General features: G+C 36.1%; 1 protein-coding gene across 8 annotated transcripts in view; it reads right to left on the bottom strand.

The window, feature by feature from the left end:
• Positions 1–1,772: 1,772 nt before the first annotated feature.
• The window catches only part of MARK1 (microtubule affinity regulating kinase 1), a 59,844-nt gene continuing 45,062 nt past the window's right edge, over positions 1,773–16,554 (bottom strand). Inside the window, exons 12-18 of one of the 8 annotated variants that reach the window (XM_075496460.1) lie at positions 15,593–15,767; positions 14,264–14,457; positions 11,549–11,649; positions 8,645–8,806; positions 7,703–7,957; positions 4,870–4,914; positions 1,773–2,732 (exon numbers count right to left, since the gene is read on the bottom strand). In XM_075496460.1, coding sequence (XP_075352575.1) covers positions 2,378–2,732; positions 4,870–4,914; positions 7,703–7,957; positions 8,645–8,806; positions 11,549–11,649; positions 14,264–14,457; positions 15,593–15,767 — 1,287 coding nt within the window. In that variant the 3' untranslated portion in view covers positions 1,773–2,377. The remainder of the gene's footprint in view (positions 2,733–4,869; positions 4,915–7,702; positions 7,958–8,644; positions 8,807–11,548; positions 11,650–14,263; positions 14,458–15,592; positions 15,768–16,554) is intronic. The other 7 variants (XM_075496461.1, XM_075496462.1, XM_075496463.1 and 4 more) reach the window with 7 other exon arrangements.

The following is a 16,554-nucleotide window of genomic DNA, read 5'->3' as shown; positions in this document are numbered from 1 at the left end:
ACTGTCCATCTATAGAAACATTAAATTGGCACTTTGGGGTGCTGTGTTTCACGGGAGACTCGAACTAAAATTTGTAACCTTGGTCCTCTTGAAACGCTGTCTGTGTTTTGTGGAACATTAATACAGCTCCAGTTATGTGAAGCGCTGGAAACCAGCAACAATCTAGGGCAAAGTTAGCCGTGGAGAAACAGGGCTTGTAAAGCAGGAAGATAGCTTAAGTACTTAATCTACCATCTCACAGCATGACCTATATTTTTTCCACTGAACCTTCCAAAAAGGCAAAGGGTTTTGTTTCATGACAAAGTTCACGAATGATCTTGGATTAACATCATGGTTACGTTCCAGTGGTGTATTTTCAAGGATAATTGAACACTCACGGACATTTGCGGGTAAATTGAGCAGACACACTAACCCCTCCCGCAGCCGATTTTTGGTGAATTTCTGGAAAAGCTCCTGGACATTCATTTCTAAGAAGCACTAAACCACTGATACTTTCTGGAAAGCGCAGGGCCACAGAACCGATATAATGCAAATCCCTGAATTCAGAGAGTGTCGAAGTCTGTACACCTTTAGACTATTTTGCAACCTGCAGTAGTTACTGTGCTTTTATAAAGGGCAAACAACAAGTATTTTAGTATGAGAACTGTTCAAGTAAGTTTTAATAGAGTGCACCAGTGAATCAAGATGACTTGCATCAGATTTAGTTTCAATGAACATCAGATAAAAAAAGAAAAGGGGCTACAGTTCTTTCTTTCCAAACACCACCCTTTTTCTAAGGCAACAATACACGTCCATTTCCGAACATAACTGTTACATAGGAAAGCTACATCACAGTACAGTATGTAAAGTCCATCTCGGTCAAGAAGCCATTAGAGAATGGCACATTTACTACACTTACAGCCTTCTAACTTAGGGTTACAGAGTTTACCACAGCTTTTTTTTTAATTTTTATTTTTTTAAAGTGACAATTTCTTAATGAACTTTCTATTCTTCACAAGAGTGTGCAGATGGGGCCCATATGTTGATATTACAGTAATTACGACATTAAATAACATTGCACAACCAACCTCTATGGTTAATTCAGTACAAAATAACAAGTATTAAAATGTACCAGTACTAGTGGTTTTACATAGTTTATAATCATTAATTATGAAGGAAAAAAATGTGGTGTTTTTTTTTTTTTTCTCTTTTCTGTAGGCAAGTGCCTAATTACAAAGCTGCACATTACAGGCATAATGATGTGGAATAAATACAAGAAATCTGGTAAAATATTAAACACAAACAGGTTACATGGGAACAAACTGTACAACCACGAAAGCATAAATCAACAATTTATCATTATAAACAATGTATGTTTAGCTGTAAAATATTATGTGGAATCGCATGTACTCTTTGGAGGCACATGTTCCAAAAGCCAAGCTAATTCCTGAGGTGGTATTATTAACTTATACAATTGGTCAACACTTCAGATTATCTTGTGCTATTAAACAGTCCCAATATTAATATATTTCCATAAAATGGAATTTATAGTATTCTGAAGGCAGCAAACAAGTGATATTTTACACCATGATATTCAAATGAAATAATTACGGTTCTCCATTTTGGTGCTACATTTGTTAATGGGCCATGGGAGTAAGCACTGGAATTTGCAGACAGAACATCACTTACGCCTGGTTTCTGTTCCCCCACAGCTCTGAGCTGGCCCAAGGCAGAACAAAATTTTTAAACTGTAAGTGCCAACACTGTAAACATGTTTGTATTTTTTTTTTCCCCCCCAACTAAACACTGTCCAATAACAAGGATAAGAGCCAAAAGATAAGCAGGAACAGTCTCGTGTAGAACAAAAGCCGATTACTCATCGACTTTTGGTTCAAATCATGAACAATCTTTAAATAATTAAAAATGGTCATGCTACAGTTGTGAAAACTATTTTTGTGCATTTGACTCAGGACACAAGTTTTTTAAAAAACACATGATAGAGGTAAGACTTATAAAACCCACCAAAAATGTAAATGATAGGGAAGAACTTTTCCAACTGAAAGCAAACATACATTTCTGTGCAGAAATCTAGACAACTATACAAGATCTGAATTTAAGCAGTCATCTTTTTATTATACAACTCTATGAACATAAAATGAACAGAATGCTCTATATACTTACCTGTACATGTGAACATAACTTCTTTAGCTACAGTTATTTAATATAGGTCATACTGGATTTAACTTTACAATTCTGAATAACTATGTATAACCTTATTGCAGTAAGGGCAATTTCTACATGGGGAGTTTCACAGGCCAATCACATTAGGCGTAACCAGTACATTCAAAGTGTAGATCATGTATGAATCTTCCCTGATCCCAAAAAATTTAGGTTCTCTTTACAGCTTAAGCTCGTTTGCTATCTTGGATGCAATGTTCTTAAATGCGATAGAAGTCCCAGATATTCTCTTGAAACGAACTCCATTGAGCGACAATCGTGGCAGTTTGCAGACTTCCATCTCCCACTGAACAAGGCTATCTTGTCGTGCATCGCCGTGAACACAGAAGAGCAAAAACCTCTCTTTTTGTTCGTAATCACAGTTATTAGCGTCTAACACTTTCCGAATCTCTCTCATCATATCGTTCGGGTCCATAGAACTAGTGGTCTTCATACTCCACGTGAACCGCAAGGACCGTGGCTTCGAATCTTTGCTATCCTCCTTCTCTCTGTCTTTTGGCTCCCCAGAAGCGCTCCTGGAAGAAGTGACATACAGAACAGTCAAAAATAAAAGCAGTACAGTCAAGAGCTAGAAGAGAAATACAGTTCTAGAACAGGGGTTTCTAAACTGCAACTGACACACCACTAGTCACGCACAAGCTAATTCAAAGAGTTAGACAGATACTGTTGGAACAGTTGTGCACCATCTCATGAGTGTAGACTCATGTGCGCTTTGGCACAGCACTGGGAGCTGCTACCAGCACTGGTGCAGCTCCCAGTGGTGGCACACAAGCAAAGCAAGTTTGGAAACTCCTGCTCTAAAACGTTCTGATGACAACATGTGCAATGGTAACTGCAGCAGACACACGCTACTCCATACTGCTCCAAAGAAAGTGGAATCTATGTAAAAGCATGACTGAAGTTCTGCTGATTTCATGATCTGGAGCATGCCATACACCAACAAAACTGAAGTTGAGGGACACAATCCTGAAGCATAAATCATACTGTAAAAGCAGCAGAGGAAGAAACCCCACCCTGTGATTCACAAGTCTTTAGTTAATTCCCTCCCCTCTTTTCTGCCTTTCCCCGCTTTTGCATTTATTATGTATTTTTGACCTCTCTCTGTGTAAAAAGACCTTATAATAACGTGCTTCATTTTAACTGATGAAGCAGAATTTTGTGCTGTGATTTGGTAGTAACCAGCTTGTTTGTCAACCAGTTAAGTACACAGCCAGCAGCTTTTTCACAGAAGAAAGAGTGACATGTAGAGACAAAGCATTTCAGTTGATAAAATGACTTGGACAAAATTTCAAGGGAGTAGTTTCCAATGAATGTTCTTATTCTGATGCTTCCTTATAGAATAGATTACTTATTCCATTGTAGAAAGCATTTTGAGAAAGAGCACTAATTATTTTGAAGTAAATCCACAGCCAACTATTTGTGTTCTTGTCCCAGGTACTTAAGATGCCTGATGCCTCCCCACCCATCACTGGCGAAAGGTGCTGTTCTCATTTTGATAGTCTATAAACTGTTACTATTCAGAGAGGAGTCAAAACAAGCATTTTTAATTTAACTTTCAGTGTGATCCCCAGAGAACCACATCGATGTTAAGGGATAGAGCATGGCAGGGATAAGACCTCAAACAACTTTTAGCCCAAAACAGACACTGTAGGATGGCAAAAAGTAGAGGAAGCTAGAGAGTGAAAGCAAGAGCTGAAAGCAACTTCACACTTCATTTCATTTGATCATTTGATTGATCACTTTTCCCTTTCCAGGTCAAGAATTTGACAGCTAATAGACTTTGAATTGAAAAGGGCTAACATAGATAAAATGCATTGTGTATTAAACAATGTATCCTGTTAAGAATGTGCTGCCTTTTTTTTTTTTTTTAAATAAAGGCTTTCTGTTTTGAAAACTAAGTCGATACTTTCTGTACACGACCAGTTTAGAACGCAAACTACAATGCCTGTTCATTAGAGAGCATAAAAAAAATAAAAAGTTATGCACTGTGCTAAGCACACCAAAAATGCAGAACCAAATGCTGAAACATGGCAAAAGAGCAGGTATACTGGAAAATGAACATATAGAGGAATGATTTATTACTAACCAAGCATCTACAGATTTGTGTACAGCGGTTGCCATACAAATTCAATATTTCGCAGTCACCACCCTTTTTGTCTGAATGTCACATTTCATTTCTCAGTGCAAAGTGACATTCATTTCTCAGGGACTATAAGGTGTTTACTTCTGGCAAACAGCAGCTTTAGTAATGAACACAGTATGTAACTATAGTAAAAGTTTAATATATACATATATACACACAGACACACACAAGTATACTACATTTTCCACTGAAACCAAAAGTAAACACTATTAAATATTTAAAAGCCAAAACATGATTTTAAGTGCCTAAATGATTGGTTAACTTCTACAGGGGGCTTTATTATTCAAAGGAATATGCTTAAGTAGTTTTATATTAAATACTTCACAAGAACGCAAAAACGAGGGATAAAGGACCTCACCAAAACCCCCTCCCCCCAAATAAAAAACATTTTTGAAATGCAGATTACTTAAGCACTATTCTATTTTACATCCTGATTAGAAATCTTTAAGAAATCACTTAAACCTCAATGCGAAAGACCTAGGAGCGAAGTATTAATAGTGGCTCCTCACCTTGAGGTGTCAGTTCTGCCACTGGCTTCGCCTTCACTTGGATCCCTCAAAACAAAGTTAAGGTTGAGATTCAATGATAAAGGTGAAAAATAAAAGTTAAGAAAACCTACATCTAGAACAATGTTAAATAGCTACTGAACAAAAAAAAAAAAAAAAAAAAAAATCAGTATAGTACTGTCAAGCCTAATACTGTTTAATAGTATTTTTTCACAGCTCTAATTTTAATTTCCCTTTATGATACCTTAACTTCTTTCAGATCTGACATGTAATTGTTTAATGTTCTTTTTAAACGGATGGTAAAATTACCACGTTGTTCTCAACCTACTGCAGACAGAGCAATGGCCACATGTAATTCCAGCAAGCACAGAGGAGTAGTCGATCAAGGTGGTCCAGGGGGGCTCCGCGCTGCACCCTTCTGGGCCAGGCCTTTAGACCTCAGTCCTGAAAGCAGCTAGGTACATGCCCACGCTTAAGCACACTCAAGTAATTAAATATAAGACGTGCCTAAGAGTTTGCAAGACCAAATGCTTGGAGCCCAGTTCAGAAAGGTTACTTCAACATCTGCTTAACTTTAAGCAAATCAGCTGTTACATTGACTTTGGTAAGATTACCAGTGAGCTTGAGGTTAAACATATTTTTTTTATCTTGTTGAATTAGAGCTGTACTTTACCAAGGAACTGTTTTGTATGATGCCTTTTTAGTCTGAAGCAACTTGAAAAATATCCATAGATTGTATCAGCCACCTAGGTACGTTCCTAGTGCTGCTGTACAAACGTTTTAGCACCCAATTTCAATTAGGTAATTAATACCTTCAAAACACAAATACTTTAGTAACTAACATCAGAGAAGTATCACTTGACATAAACCATTGGTAAAAAATACTTCAATACCCTATTGATTAAGCATTCTCATTATGCATTTATTTTCTATACTTACCAGAAAAGGCATTTACCTTTGCCAAAAGGTAGTAAAAAAAGTCTTTTATGACACCTTCTAATCAAAGTATGCTTTAAACCATTATTTCCTGAACAGTACAGAATTTAAAAAGCATGCAGTTATGTGATCCAACTAAAAGAACCGCCCCTGAACCTCCACCCATGTAATCCCAGCCACTAAGTCTCAAATAACGCAAAGTTTAAAAAACATAAAACCACAACAAAACACAAACAAAAAACCCCACCACCAGCAACAAAACAAAAACCCTACAAGGCCTTCACTATAGGAAAATGTACTTTTAGCAGTATAAAACATAATAGGAAGTTATATAAAAATGTTTTATAGTGAAGATCATTTTAAAAGACATCAATTTACAATGTTAATTCTAAATACATAGTTTACAATATTATTTTAATATTGTAGCTTAACATAATGAAAATATTAATTCTTTGATCTGACTCTTCAAAAAAATTCAATATACCATTCCTTGCAAATAACAATGAGCTATAATGGAAAAAAAAATGCCTGTGCTCTTGAAATTGGTTAGTTACTTAACAGACAACACCTTTCTTCCCATTTGGAAATCTACACTGACACCACAGTTGACTAACTTAGCTGTAAATTTTTTTTTCTTTTTAAAACCAGAGAACAAACTCTCTCCCCACAGGTAAGTAAGTGCTGGAGATACCAATAATGGAGGATAATAGTCCTGTATCTTCAGGCTTCTGAAAAAAGAAAATCATTCACATACTTTTTTTTTTTTTTTTTTTTAAGGTCATCATAGGAGGTATTACTTAGACACACTGACATACTATCAGCTCACCAGGTTAAATCAATTTCATGAAGAACATCACTGTATTTCTAGCTTTCTCTTTTCTTTTACCTTATGCAATTCATGACATTTTACTTACAAATTTGCAACTACTAGCTTAACCTAGCTTTGATTTTTTTTTTTTTTTTTTACACACAAATGATAGAATTCAGTACATAACAGCATGATTCTGCAAAGAAAATAGAGGCTTCCAAGACATAATTCTGTTGTGAAACTGACAATAATGCAGTATAGACATATCGATAAGTAGGCTTAAGAATTATAGGTAAATCACTGTTAGAAAGAGGCAAACGGAAAATTAAGTCCCCTTTTGGGAAAGCTATTGTGACTGCTAAGTCAACAGTCATCTGATATTAAACAGTGTATTTGAAAATCTTTCCCAGCACCTCTCCTCAGAGTATTATTACTGTTACCATCATCACAGGAATGAACGCAGGTCCAGGATGTGTGGGTTTTCTTCTTTCAGAATCCTGAACTTACATTTGAAGAAGCTGGTAACATGATATGAGAGGCTGCACGATACTGAAATATTAGTATTTCCAGACACCCAGACTTCTGCCCACTTCTAAGCTTCTCATTTATTCACAGATTTTACAATTCCCTGAAATAATTTAATACCTATTTCCTCTAAGCACAGTAATAAAACCATTGTAAATATAGCCCTTGCAACAAACTGCAGCCAGTTAAAAAAGTAAAATATGGTTAACATTAAATAATGACTCATTTTTAAGTCACTACTTTCAGTATTTAAGTTCATTTGATTTTAACTTAATTGTAGCATCTTTGTATTTTAGCTGTAAAGCATGAGCAAAAAAACCTTTTGAGTAGTGTTCTCTTGCTCCTTTAAGATAAAGAAGCAGAATAGCTGGTCAAACATAATGGTTACAATATACACAGAGAAGTAAAACAAGGCAGGTTCTGGAAGGAACACACAAAACAAGCAGCATTCTAACTAAATTTACATTTACTTCAGATTTAAACTGGAAATTCTCAATGACTTTGCAATTATGGTCCTAGTTATAGGCTGGGCTTTTTTTTTTTTCTCTTAAAAATCGAGGTACTAACCTGCGAACAAACTTGGAAGTTATCTTGCTTATTATACCAGTTGATGTCCCTCTTCTAGCATGTGCAAAAGCACCGGTTTCATGTGATGGTGAGGCGGGCGGTCCATTGTAAGTGGCATTACGCCGCTCCCTTAGCTGCTCACCATGGAAAGTGCTTCGACTTGAACTCCCCCGAGGAAAGCGGGTTCGGTCTGGAGTGGTAGTGCTAATACTATGAGCAGACGGGGAAGCAGCAGGCACTCTTTGAGTTGCACTGCTGGGAAAACAGAAGCATAAATAAAGAGAAAGACTATGCTAGAAACCCTCCTACATGACAACCATTTCTCAAAGATAGGAAAAAAAACCCTGCTCTTGATGCTTTTTTTTAAACCTGAATCTGCTACTGATTTGCTTTATGATTCATACTTAGAAATAATAAAGAAATATTTTCATTGTACAATCAAATTACCTAAGCATTAAGAGCAGTTAAAAAAAAGTATACACAGATAATAGGACAAAGGAAAAAGGCAGAAGTCTGTAGTAAGACCTGAAAGTGTTCCCAGCCCTCTTCCAAAAAAATATCTTCATCAAAACCTTTAACACACGAGCACTCCAAAAACTTAACAGATATTTCTTAAGTAACATTTCAGTATTTCATTTGAATTTATGGTGGTCTGTGCTGTACGGTCCTGTCTAAATTAGTTAAAAATTTAACTACTACGTTTTCCAGAAGCTTCCAGAGGGAGGCAGTCAAGGAACTACTTTAACTGTATGCAAACGTGTGATGAACAAAATCAGGCTTAAATCATCTGTCATACCCACACTACTTGAGTAAGCTAATGTTTCAAAACAGAACGCAACATGACGTTTTGAATAGATTACAAACATTTTGAAGCATATCATGAACTGAACAACAACATTTTTAAAGTGCGCAGCACTAAAGAAATAACGATCGATTTATCACCTTGGTCGGTAAGCTTCAGTGCCATCTTTGATGGTTGGCAGTGTAACTTTTATAGGATGTCCAGAGGCAGACATGGACTTTTGATGTCGAGGCCGTGTTGATACAGCAGAAGCTACTGTAGAGCCTGCAGAAGATGTGCTACTTGCAGACATTTCTGTTAGGCTTTTACCATGGCAGCAAGAAAGGAGGGACAGACAAATGAAAAGGGAAAAGTTAGTGTAAAACCCCATAGAAAACAGGGGAAAAAAAATTTTTTTCTTTTATAATGTAGCAAGTACTGTTTAAATAACTAGAAGACCGAGTGACCAGGCTGCCTTAGTCAGCTAAAGTAAAGAATACAGAATTCTGAGAAAATTATGTTCATCCATAAATCAAATCACCATATATGTTAAAATTAGGCCTTTTCATTCCTCCCAAGATTAAAGCTTACACACACATTATTCAAAGTAATGAAGAAAGACTACAAAGAGTACATGGAAATAGTAAAAAATACTGCAAAAGAAATTCACGAAAGACTTAAATAGATTGATTAAATAGACTCTCTTTTTGTGAAGTGAATACCCTTATTTTCAGTTAAAACTCAAACAACTAAAACTTGAAACATTTGGAATTGCTGTCACATTATCCCTTGGAAGTGATTGTATTTTTAAAGGACCGAGTTGTATTTCTCCTCTGGACTGTTCCATAGTGTTTTAAGGGAAAGGTAGCTCCATCAGAAAGCCCTGACCTATGGAAGAGAAGGTCAACAGGCAGCAACCACTCAACAGCCATGAAAGCAATTCTGAATTATTTTTTCCCCTTATTTAGCAAAAAGTTGCCAATTTTCAACTTCTGGTAAGTGGTCAAAATATTCTCAGGAGAAGAAAAAAATTCCCTTCCATTCTGATTAAGTTCTTTGAAATGTCTTCAGCCATTAAATACTTAGAGGTCTTATATTGCTAAGGAACAATGAAAGACAAACAAAACATAGGTAGCCTCATGTCTATATTTCTAATCACTTTGTTTTCTATCATGGTAACACCTTGGAATGTTATGTATGTGGAATTACTTGTACCTTATTACATAACTACTACACTTCTTCAGCAATACAAAATTGTATTAATTTCTGAAAGACATCTTCAATACCTTTGAGAAAATCAATATGCCATGAAATGCCTCGGACAGTGACAGCATTCTAATCTGAAAAATCCTCTGGTTATCAGTACCTGGGGCTGCCATGCTGGACGTCTTCCAAAAGATGAAATCCCTACAGGCACGTGATAACAAAAACCCCTCAACCTGCCTTCAAATAAGCATTGAAAGTGAAATAAAATTTTGAAAAGCTGTATAAAAACTCACTCAGGAGCTTACTTCACAGACAGAGACATGATGTAAAAGTCTTCCCATGACCCCAGGAAGAAGGCAGTGCTCCCCCCAAGTGAGGGAAGGCTCCTTCCTGAGCCTCACAGAGTGGCACCTGTGGCTGCTTGCCAAGGGGAACAAAAAGGTCTGCTCTGCTTCAAGCAAAAATATTCACCTTCTGTACCAGCTCTCTATCCCAGCCACTGCTAGGCTGAGCCAACCCTTTCAAGATACAGTTCCTTCCACCGGTACTTTTATTTCTGCTTCACCTAAGTGGCAAGGAAGGGATGAAAGTAGCAGCAAAACTACTGTGTTATTAATTTTTAAAACAAAAAAGTCAAATGACTTAAGCCAAACTACAGCTTTGCCGCTACAAGCATAAATGAAATTGCATTAATAATATATCAGCAACAACAGTCCCAAAGATAAATAGTATCTGTAGCAATTAGGTAAAGATTTTGGATGAATAATCCAATGACACAAGATGTTCAGCTACACCAAATCCAAACTGAACTGCAACACAATGTATGGTAGGAAAGGGAAAAATACAACTCAAAAGACAATTCTCATCCTTCATTTTTCAGAATGTGCTCAAAGAACTGAGCACATTCATCGCACTGATGAAAGGAATAGGGATTAAGAGTCAGCTGCCTTTTCAGTACTATAGAAAAAAAAATTGTAAAATGAAAAACTTCAAAATAAAACTCCTTCTCATTACAGTGGTTTTGGTATTAAATCTATTGAAAGAAAAGCTTTATCAATCTTTGTGAGATCAGAAAAATCTATTTTAGTATATATTTTAACCCTAAATATACACAACGTGTGTTATCTTCTTTCATTTTAAAAAAGGATTGTCACAAAAGTTGTTCAAATATTTTAAACAGTATAAACAATTTTGGAAAGACACTTTTGAAAACACCCATCTAATAACTTGAAATTAGTATTGAAAATTAGTTTTGTGCTTTTTAAAATACCTCCTTAAAGCAATTTAAATAGCTGTACTTTACATGTTCCATAGCTCATCATTTTAGTATAGATCAACAGTGTTAAAATACAATAATATTTAACAAAACATACTAAACTGAGTGTAATTATCATACATATACATAGATACAAATTGGTTACCATCACTACTAAAATATTATTTAGGCCAAAAAATGATATCGAAAAGGACTGACAAGTCTTAACAATTTCAACTTTTTGAGTGATTACTAGTGATAAATGAAAAAGGATCAGGCTACACTGTTAGGGCGATCCATCTGAAGTTCTCCACAGCAGAACTGCCTACTTAGTTGTGAGCATAGTTACTTTACTCTGTGTTGGAAGGCAACCCTTGGTAATAAATGTGATTCCATAAAAAGAGGCAAAGGCAGATCTACACATTTAGTTATAAATTTCATCACAAACATAGAAACCGCAGTGGAAGACAAGATGAAAACATACAGTCGGACTTTATGTATTTCATACCACGCTTCATAATGGTATTGATTAATTGCATAACCTACTACTTCTATGCCTCTGTTCTTGTACCCAAATTAATAAGCAAGAAAAGTTGAAGAATACCTGTTGTCCTTCCCATTCTGTATTGCAGAATAGCGATCTGAAGAACGTTCACAAACGTAAGTGTTCCTCCTTGTCATTCCACTACCAGAAAATACATTATTCTAGAAGAAAATTAAGACTAAAATTAAATACTTTCTTCTACTATATATTATGTCATATAAAAATGTATTTTGATTTGCTTCCAATGCTTAGAGTTTCAGCTGTTTACGTATATTCTTAATGTCTTCAAATTAACTAGGTTAATCTGTTGACACAAATCATTTAGATCATCAGCTATTTTTTTCCAATAGCTCATTCACCACCTCATTACTGTACCATTGAGAGTACACTAAAAGAAAACTTAGAGAAATTTAATTTCGTTGATGCTTGCTTTAGTAAGTATTATTATCCAATTCCCACATACTGCGTTACTGAATTATTTGTCTCTGGGATCAAAGGAACAAACTGGAATCCCAGAGAACACATCTATCTAGCTGGATAAAAGGCTTCCCTGTGCAGATTAAGTTGCCAACTACAGCTCCAGCCTTACAGTTTGTTGCCCCCCTGTCAAAAGAGTTCTCAAGAGAAAAATGAAAAGATTATCAGTCTGTGTCAGTCAACCCAGAAATTATGATGCAGATAACACGACAAATAGGTCTTGTAGCAACAAATACCGATGGGACTTACTTTCTGTTACTAATTTTAGTTTGCACACACTCCATAAGATACCTACAAACATTCTCCTCCTCCCCCTGCCACGCACAGATTAGCTGCCGAAAACTCACTTTCAGTACGTGATGTACAAGTCTCGGTCTTTAATACAGTACATATTGAATTTGGGGTGGGAGAGGTTTGCAAAGTGCTAACATTACATACTGATGCATGCTGGCAAAACATTTCAAATACACTGAACTCGTGTACTGTAGGACATCATGGACTCTGCAAGATTTACTGTGTGTTTAGGTCTCCCTCATCTACAGCTTTTCGGCATTAGTATCACCCCGCAGAGACTACTGAATAAACTGTTTCAAAGCCAATTCATAAGGAAGATTAACAACTGCAGTAACTGTTTTTGAAATTAAACTCTCATTAGACTAATATGACTGAAGGTAATAAATATGTTTTTAAGAAATCCTGCCTTTCCTAACATCATGTTACCCTCAAAGTTACACAGAAGTATTTTAAAGTTATGCACATTAGCTTTGTTCATTTTAAATGTTTGAGTTTTAAAAAACAAATTCACTTTTTTCTGCATAAGCTGCTCAACCTTAACTACTGTTGCAATATCAGACACTACTATTCCTTAATCGTGCCCCTCACACAGCCTTTCAAAGTCCCCAAAATAGTAACAGAGCTAAAAATGTACAAATACTGATGTTGCCATTAGCAAGTAAATAAATTTCTCATTCTTCATAGCAAATATACTCCATTTAATTAGTTCTCACAAAGCGGAGAAATGCTTTTGACATATCAGCTTGTACCACACGTGACTGCAATCAGCTTTGGGGCAATATAGTTTTGGGAAAGCTCAGATACGAAATCTAATCTTAGGAGACTCAAAGTTCCTGCATGCAATCTACACAGCCATAATTTCAAAGACTCTTTGTGGGGGGGGGAAAAACCCTCTCTTTAAAACGTGAAAAAAATGTTTAAAGCATCTGCAGCTGTATTGCAGACACAACCTGCAGAATATTAAGAGTTAAATGAACTTCAGCATTTATTTTGTTTAAAGAGAATTCTAGCAGAAATGCATATCTCTTCCCAGAATATCCAAGATGGGAGCCAGCACACAGAATCCCAAAGGACAATGAGAATTCCTGCTGCCTGTCTACTGTACTAAAAAGATGGCCAGAATTTTTGTATTTAATATGTCTCTTAAATAGCAAAAAGTATACTTGAATCTTAAATTGTGATTCATGCATATTCCTCCCCCCATGAACTCTTGCTCCCAAGTAGCTGTTTAAACACTATGTGATATTTTTTCATTGTGTGTCCTAAACACTGATACTACTGCACATGAACTTCCACAAGGCAAAGTAGATGCTTTCAAGTTAGGAGAGACATACTCCCCTATTTGGAACAAAGATATCTGAGGCAGTAATACGATAGCAGTTTACCAAACTATGAATAATATCATAACAGAAGAACTAGCAAATTAATAATTTCTTAATACAAGAACCACATTGTAACTCATAACATTACCAGGCACACACACCAGGGAACAACTGGGTTGTTCCCTCTCACCTCACCCCATTTCTAAGTCCAAAGTAAAGTGGTTTCAGAAAGCTAAACAGACAAATTCACAAAGGAAAAAAGTTCATGAGGGATATCATGTAGGATCATTCAGATGAAATCTCCAATTCAGGAAGTCCCCTGACTTCCTTGTAGTTACACAAGCATTAGAAACCAGAAAAAGGGCACTCCATATCGGCTCTGTTCTTACGTTCCTTCCCTAAATATCCACTGTTAGTCTTGACAGAGCTTCAGTTTGCCCAAATGCAGACATTCTCGGGCTTACTGTTATGTTAGTGTTAGAAAAAGTAAAGTTGTGGGGGGAAGGGAAAGGTTTATTTTAAAAGACATCCACTGTAGCCTATTTCTGTCTGCCAGTAAAAGTTACCAGAAATAGACTTAGTGGCTTATTCAGTAGCCATTATGTCTATAGTAACCTTATGCTGCAGATTTTGTTTAAATAGGGAAAAATAAATATAACAAGCCAAAAGCGCACACACTCACACTGGGAACTGTAGTTGATTTCTTTCTTTCTGGACCCACAAGTGGACTTGCAGCCATCTCTCCTTTGGATCCCACTGTAGTGCTGCTAAGTTTGCGTGAGACATCTTTGTCCCAGTCTTCTTTCTGTTCACTTTCCACACTATTTGCCTGAGCTCTTTTTGTGTATGATACAGCAGGAGGAATTGAGGGACCAACTGCCAAATAAAAACAGTATTAATAATACCTAAAAATAATCACTGCATTTTTCTTGGCCAAAATAGTCTAAATATAATTCCCCAAGTCCAAAAAAAGCATTTGAACAACTATGACTGCAAACTCAGCACATATACCAACCTATTAAATTGAGCTTTGACAGCCTACGTTCTTTTTACCCACTCTCTCTTCATTACCAATTTGCAGTCAGATTTAGCTCCCATTTCATATCAATATGTAAAACCTAGAAGAGTATTTTAATTCTCATTTTAAACCCATGTAATTTGTGCAATATTATGAAAAAAAGAATTAGAGGATACTTTTCAAATTTTTTTTTTAGTACTTTTTGCTGCATATCTTTTCCTCTAAACACCATGAAAGATCTTTTTCCCCTGAAAACCCTAGAACTACTTTGTTTAAAAGCATGTTTATACTTGGAAAAATTACAGTTCCTTCTCCCTCATAATTCTTTAAAATGCTTTAGGGCAAATCCTCCATCGGTAGAATTTTACATTCCCTTGAAATAAAATTACATCAGCTGATGATCTTCACAATATTGGTTACTTTTTTGGAAAAAAAAACAACAACACGCTAACACAGAGAGAGAATAGTATTGGGAAAAAATTAGAAAGAACAACGTAAATTAGGCAGAGAAAAGGGCCAAACATTTTAGAAATATTTCTAGTAATTGGATAGTTCTCTTGGGGGGAGGAAATCACCTTTCATTTAATGTTTTAAATATGCACTCCTTTTTGACATAAACACTTTCACCTGAAAATGTTTCCTGGATACTTGATGAAATTGTTGTCTCTTGGAAACAAACAATTTGGCCCCAACTCCAAATGTACTGATAAACATAATGGTTTGCAGCCTTTGAGTTTATCCAGACCAGTATTTTACCACTATTTCCTAAACAGGAAACATCCTCAAGTTCTTATTTAGTGAGTCAACCAAGTAACAAGTCCAAAAAAATAAATCTGTAAGTTACATTGATCCAGATTTACCACAGAAGCGTTCATACAAATAAAAGCATCACAGCGGAGCATGATGAGATACACAACAAATGCACAGAGTGGTGGACCTGCCAGGTTCACAAAACACTGCACATTCAGACTTGAATTGTGTATGTTACTTTACTTGTTGGAATGTCATCCCCACCATGATCACTGAACCGCCGTTGTTTCTGATTAGTTGATATACTCCGCTGGACCTTCAGGTGAGCAGGAGACTGCACAGAACTGTTGTTGAGGTCGCTGCTAGGACGAGACCTTTGACCCAAGTTGCCGCTGGACAAGGACTCGCCTCCTTCAAACTACAAGAAAAACAGTTTTTCAAAGCATAAACAAAATTCAACATTACTGGTACTTTTCTGGCATAATAAAGTAAAGCATTCCAATTAAAGGCATTTTTTTTTTGATTTAAAATTCTATCCAGAGTTCAATTTTCTTCAAGATGAATTTTATCACTTCATCTGTGTTTAATGTGCTTTAAAAACACACAGCTAAAGCTAAGAAGTTAATGAATGCTCAAAATAAAATTAGAAGAATCTTGACAGTAACAAAAACTGTGCTATTTTAAAACCTAAGCCAAAGAATGGCTCCCCCGCCTTTTTTTTTTAAAAGCTTAGAGCATTTATAGCTTCAGAACAATTTCAAAATGCATTGGATTGAGTCAGAAGAGCTAAAAAAGAAAGTACTACTGATTCAAGGATTCTTTATGGCCTTCAACACATTTTTATAAGGTATGTAACTCAGCCACTGGTTTGTTGATATTTAAGAAGCATAAGTTGTAAGTAAGAGCAGTGGAAACGACAAATACCCTCTTCTAAGCAGTATGAGTCAAAATCATTTTAGACAGATTTCCTCCATGCTCTGCCATCACAAGGGAATTCTGGTTCACAGATGTTGTGGGAAAATGCACTCAAGGATGCACGTATCAGATCTACACTATCTTAGAAATGAAGGAAGGCCAATGAAGCAGCAGGAAAAAAATTCCTTCAAAAAGAAAGCCTTGCTCTCGGCTTGATTTCTTGAAAATCCCTGTGGTCCCAGAAGATATACAGATCCCTCTAGTTCCAAAACAGTAAAAAAAATTTCTAT

The sequence above is a fragment of the Mycteria americana genome, chromosome 3 (genome assembly GCF_035582795.1).
Source record: "Mycteria americana isolate JAX WOST 10 ecotype Jacksonville Zoo and Gardens chromosome 3, USCA_MyAme_1.0, whole genome shotgun sequence".
NCBI classification, from domain to species: domain Eukaryota; kingdom Metazoa; phylum Chordata; class Aves; order Ciconiiformes; family Ciconiidae; genus Mycteria; species Mycteria americana.
This window is presented reverse-complemented; position numbering and strand designations above follow the sequence as displayed.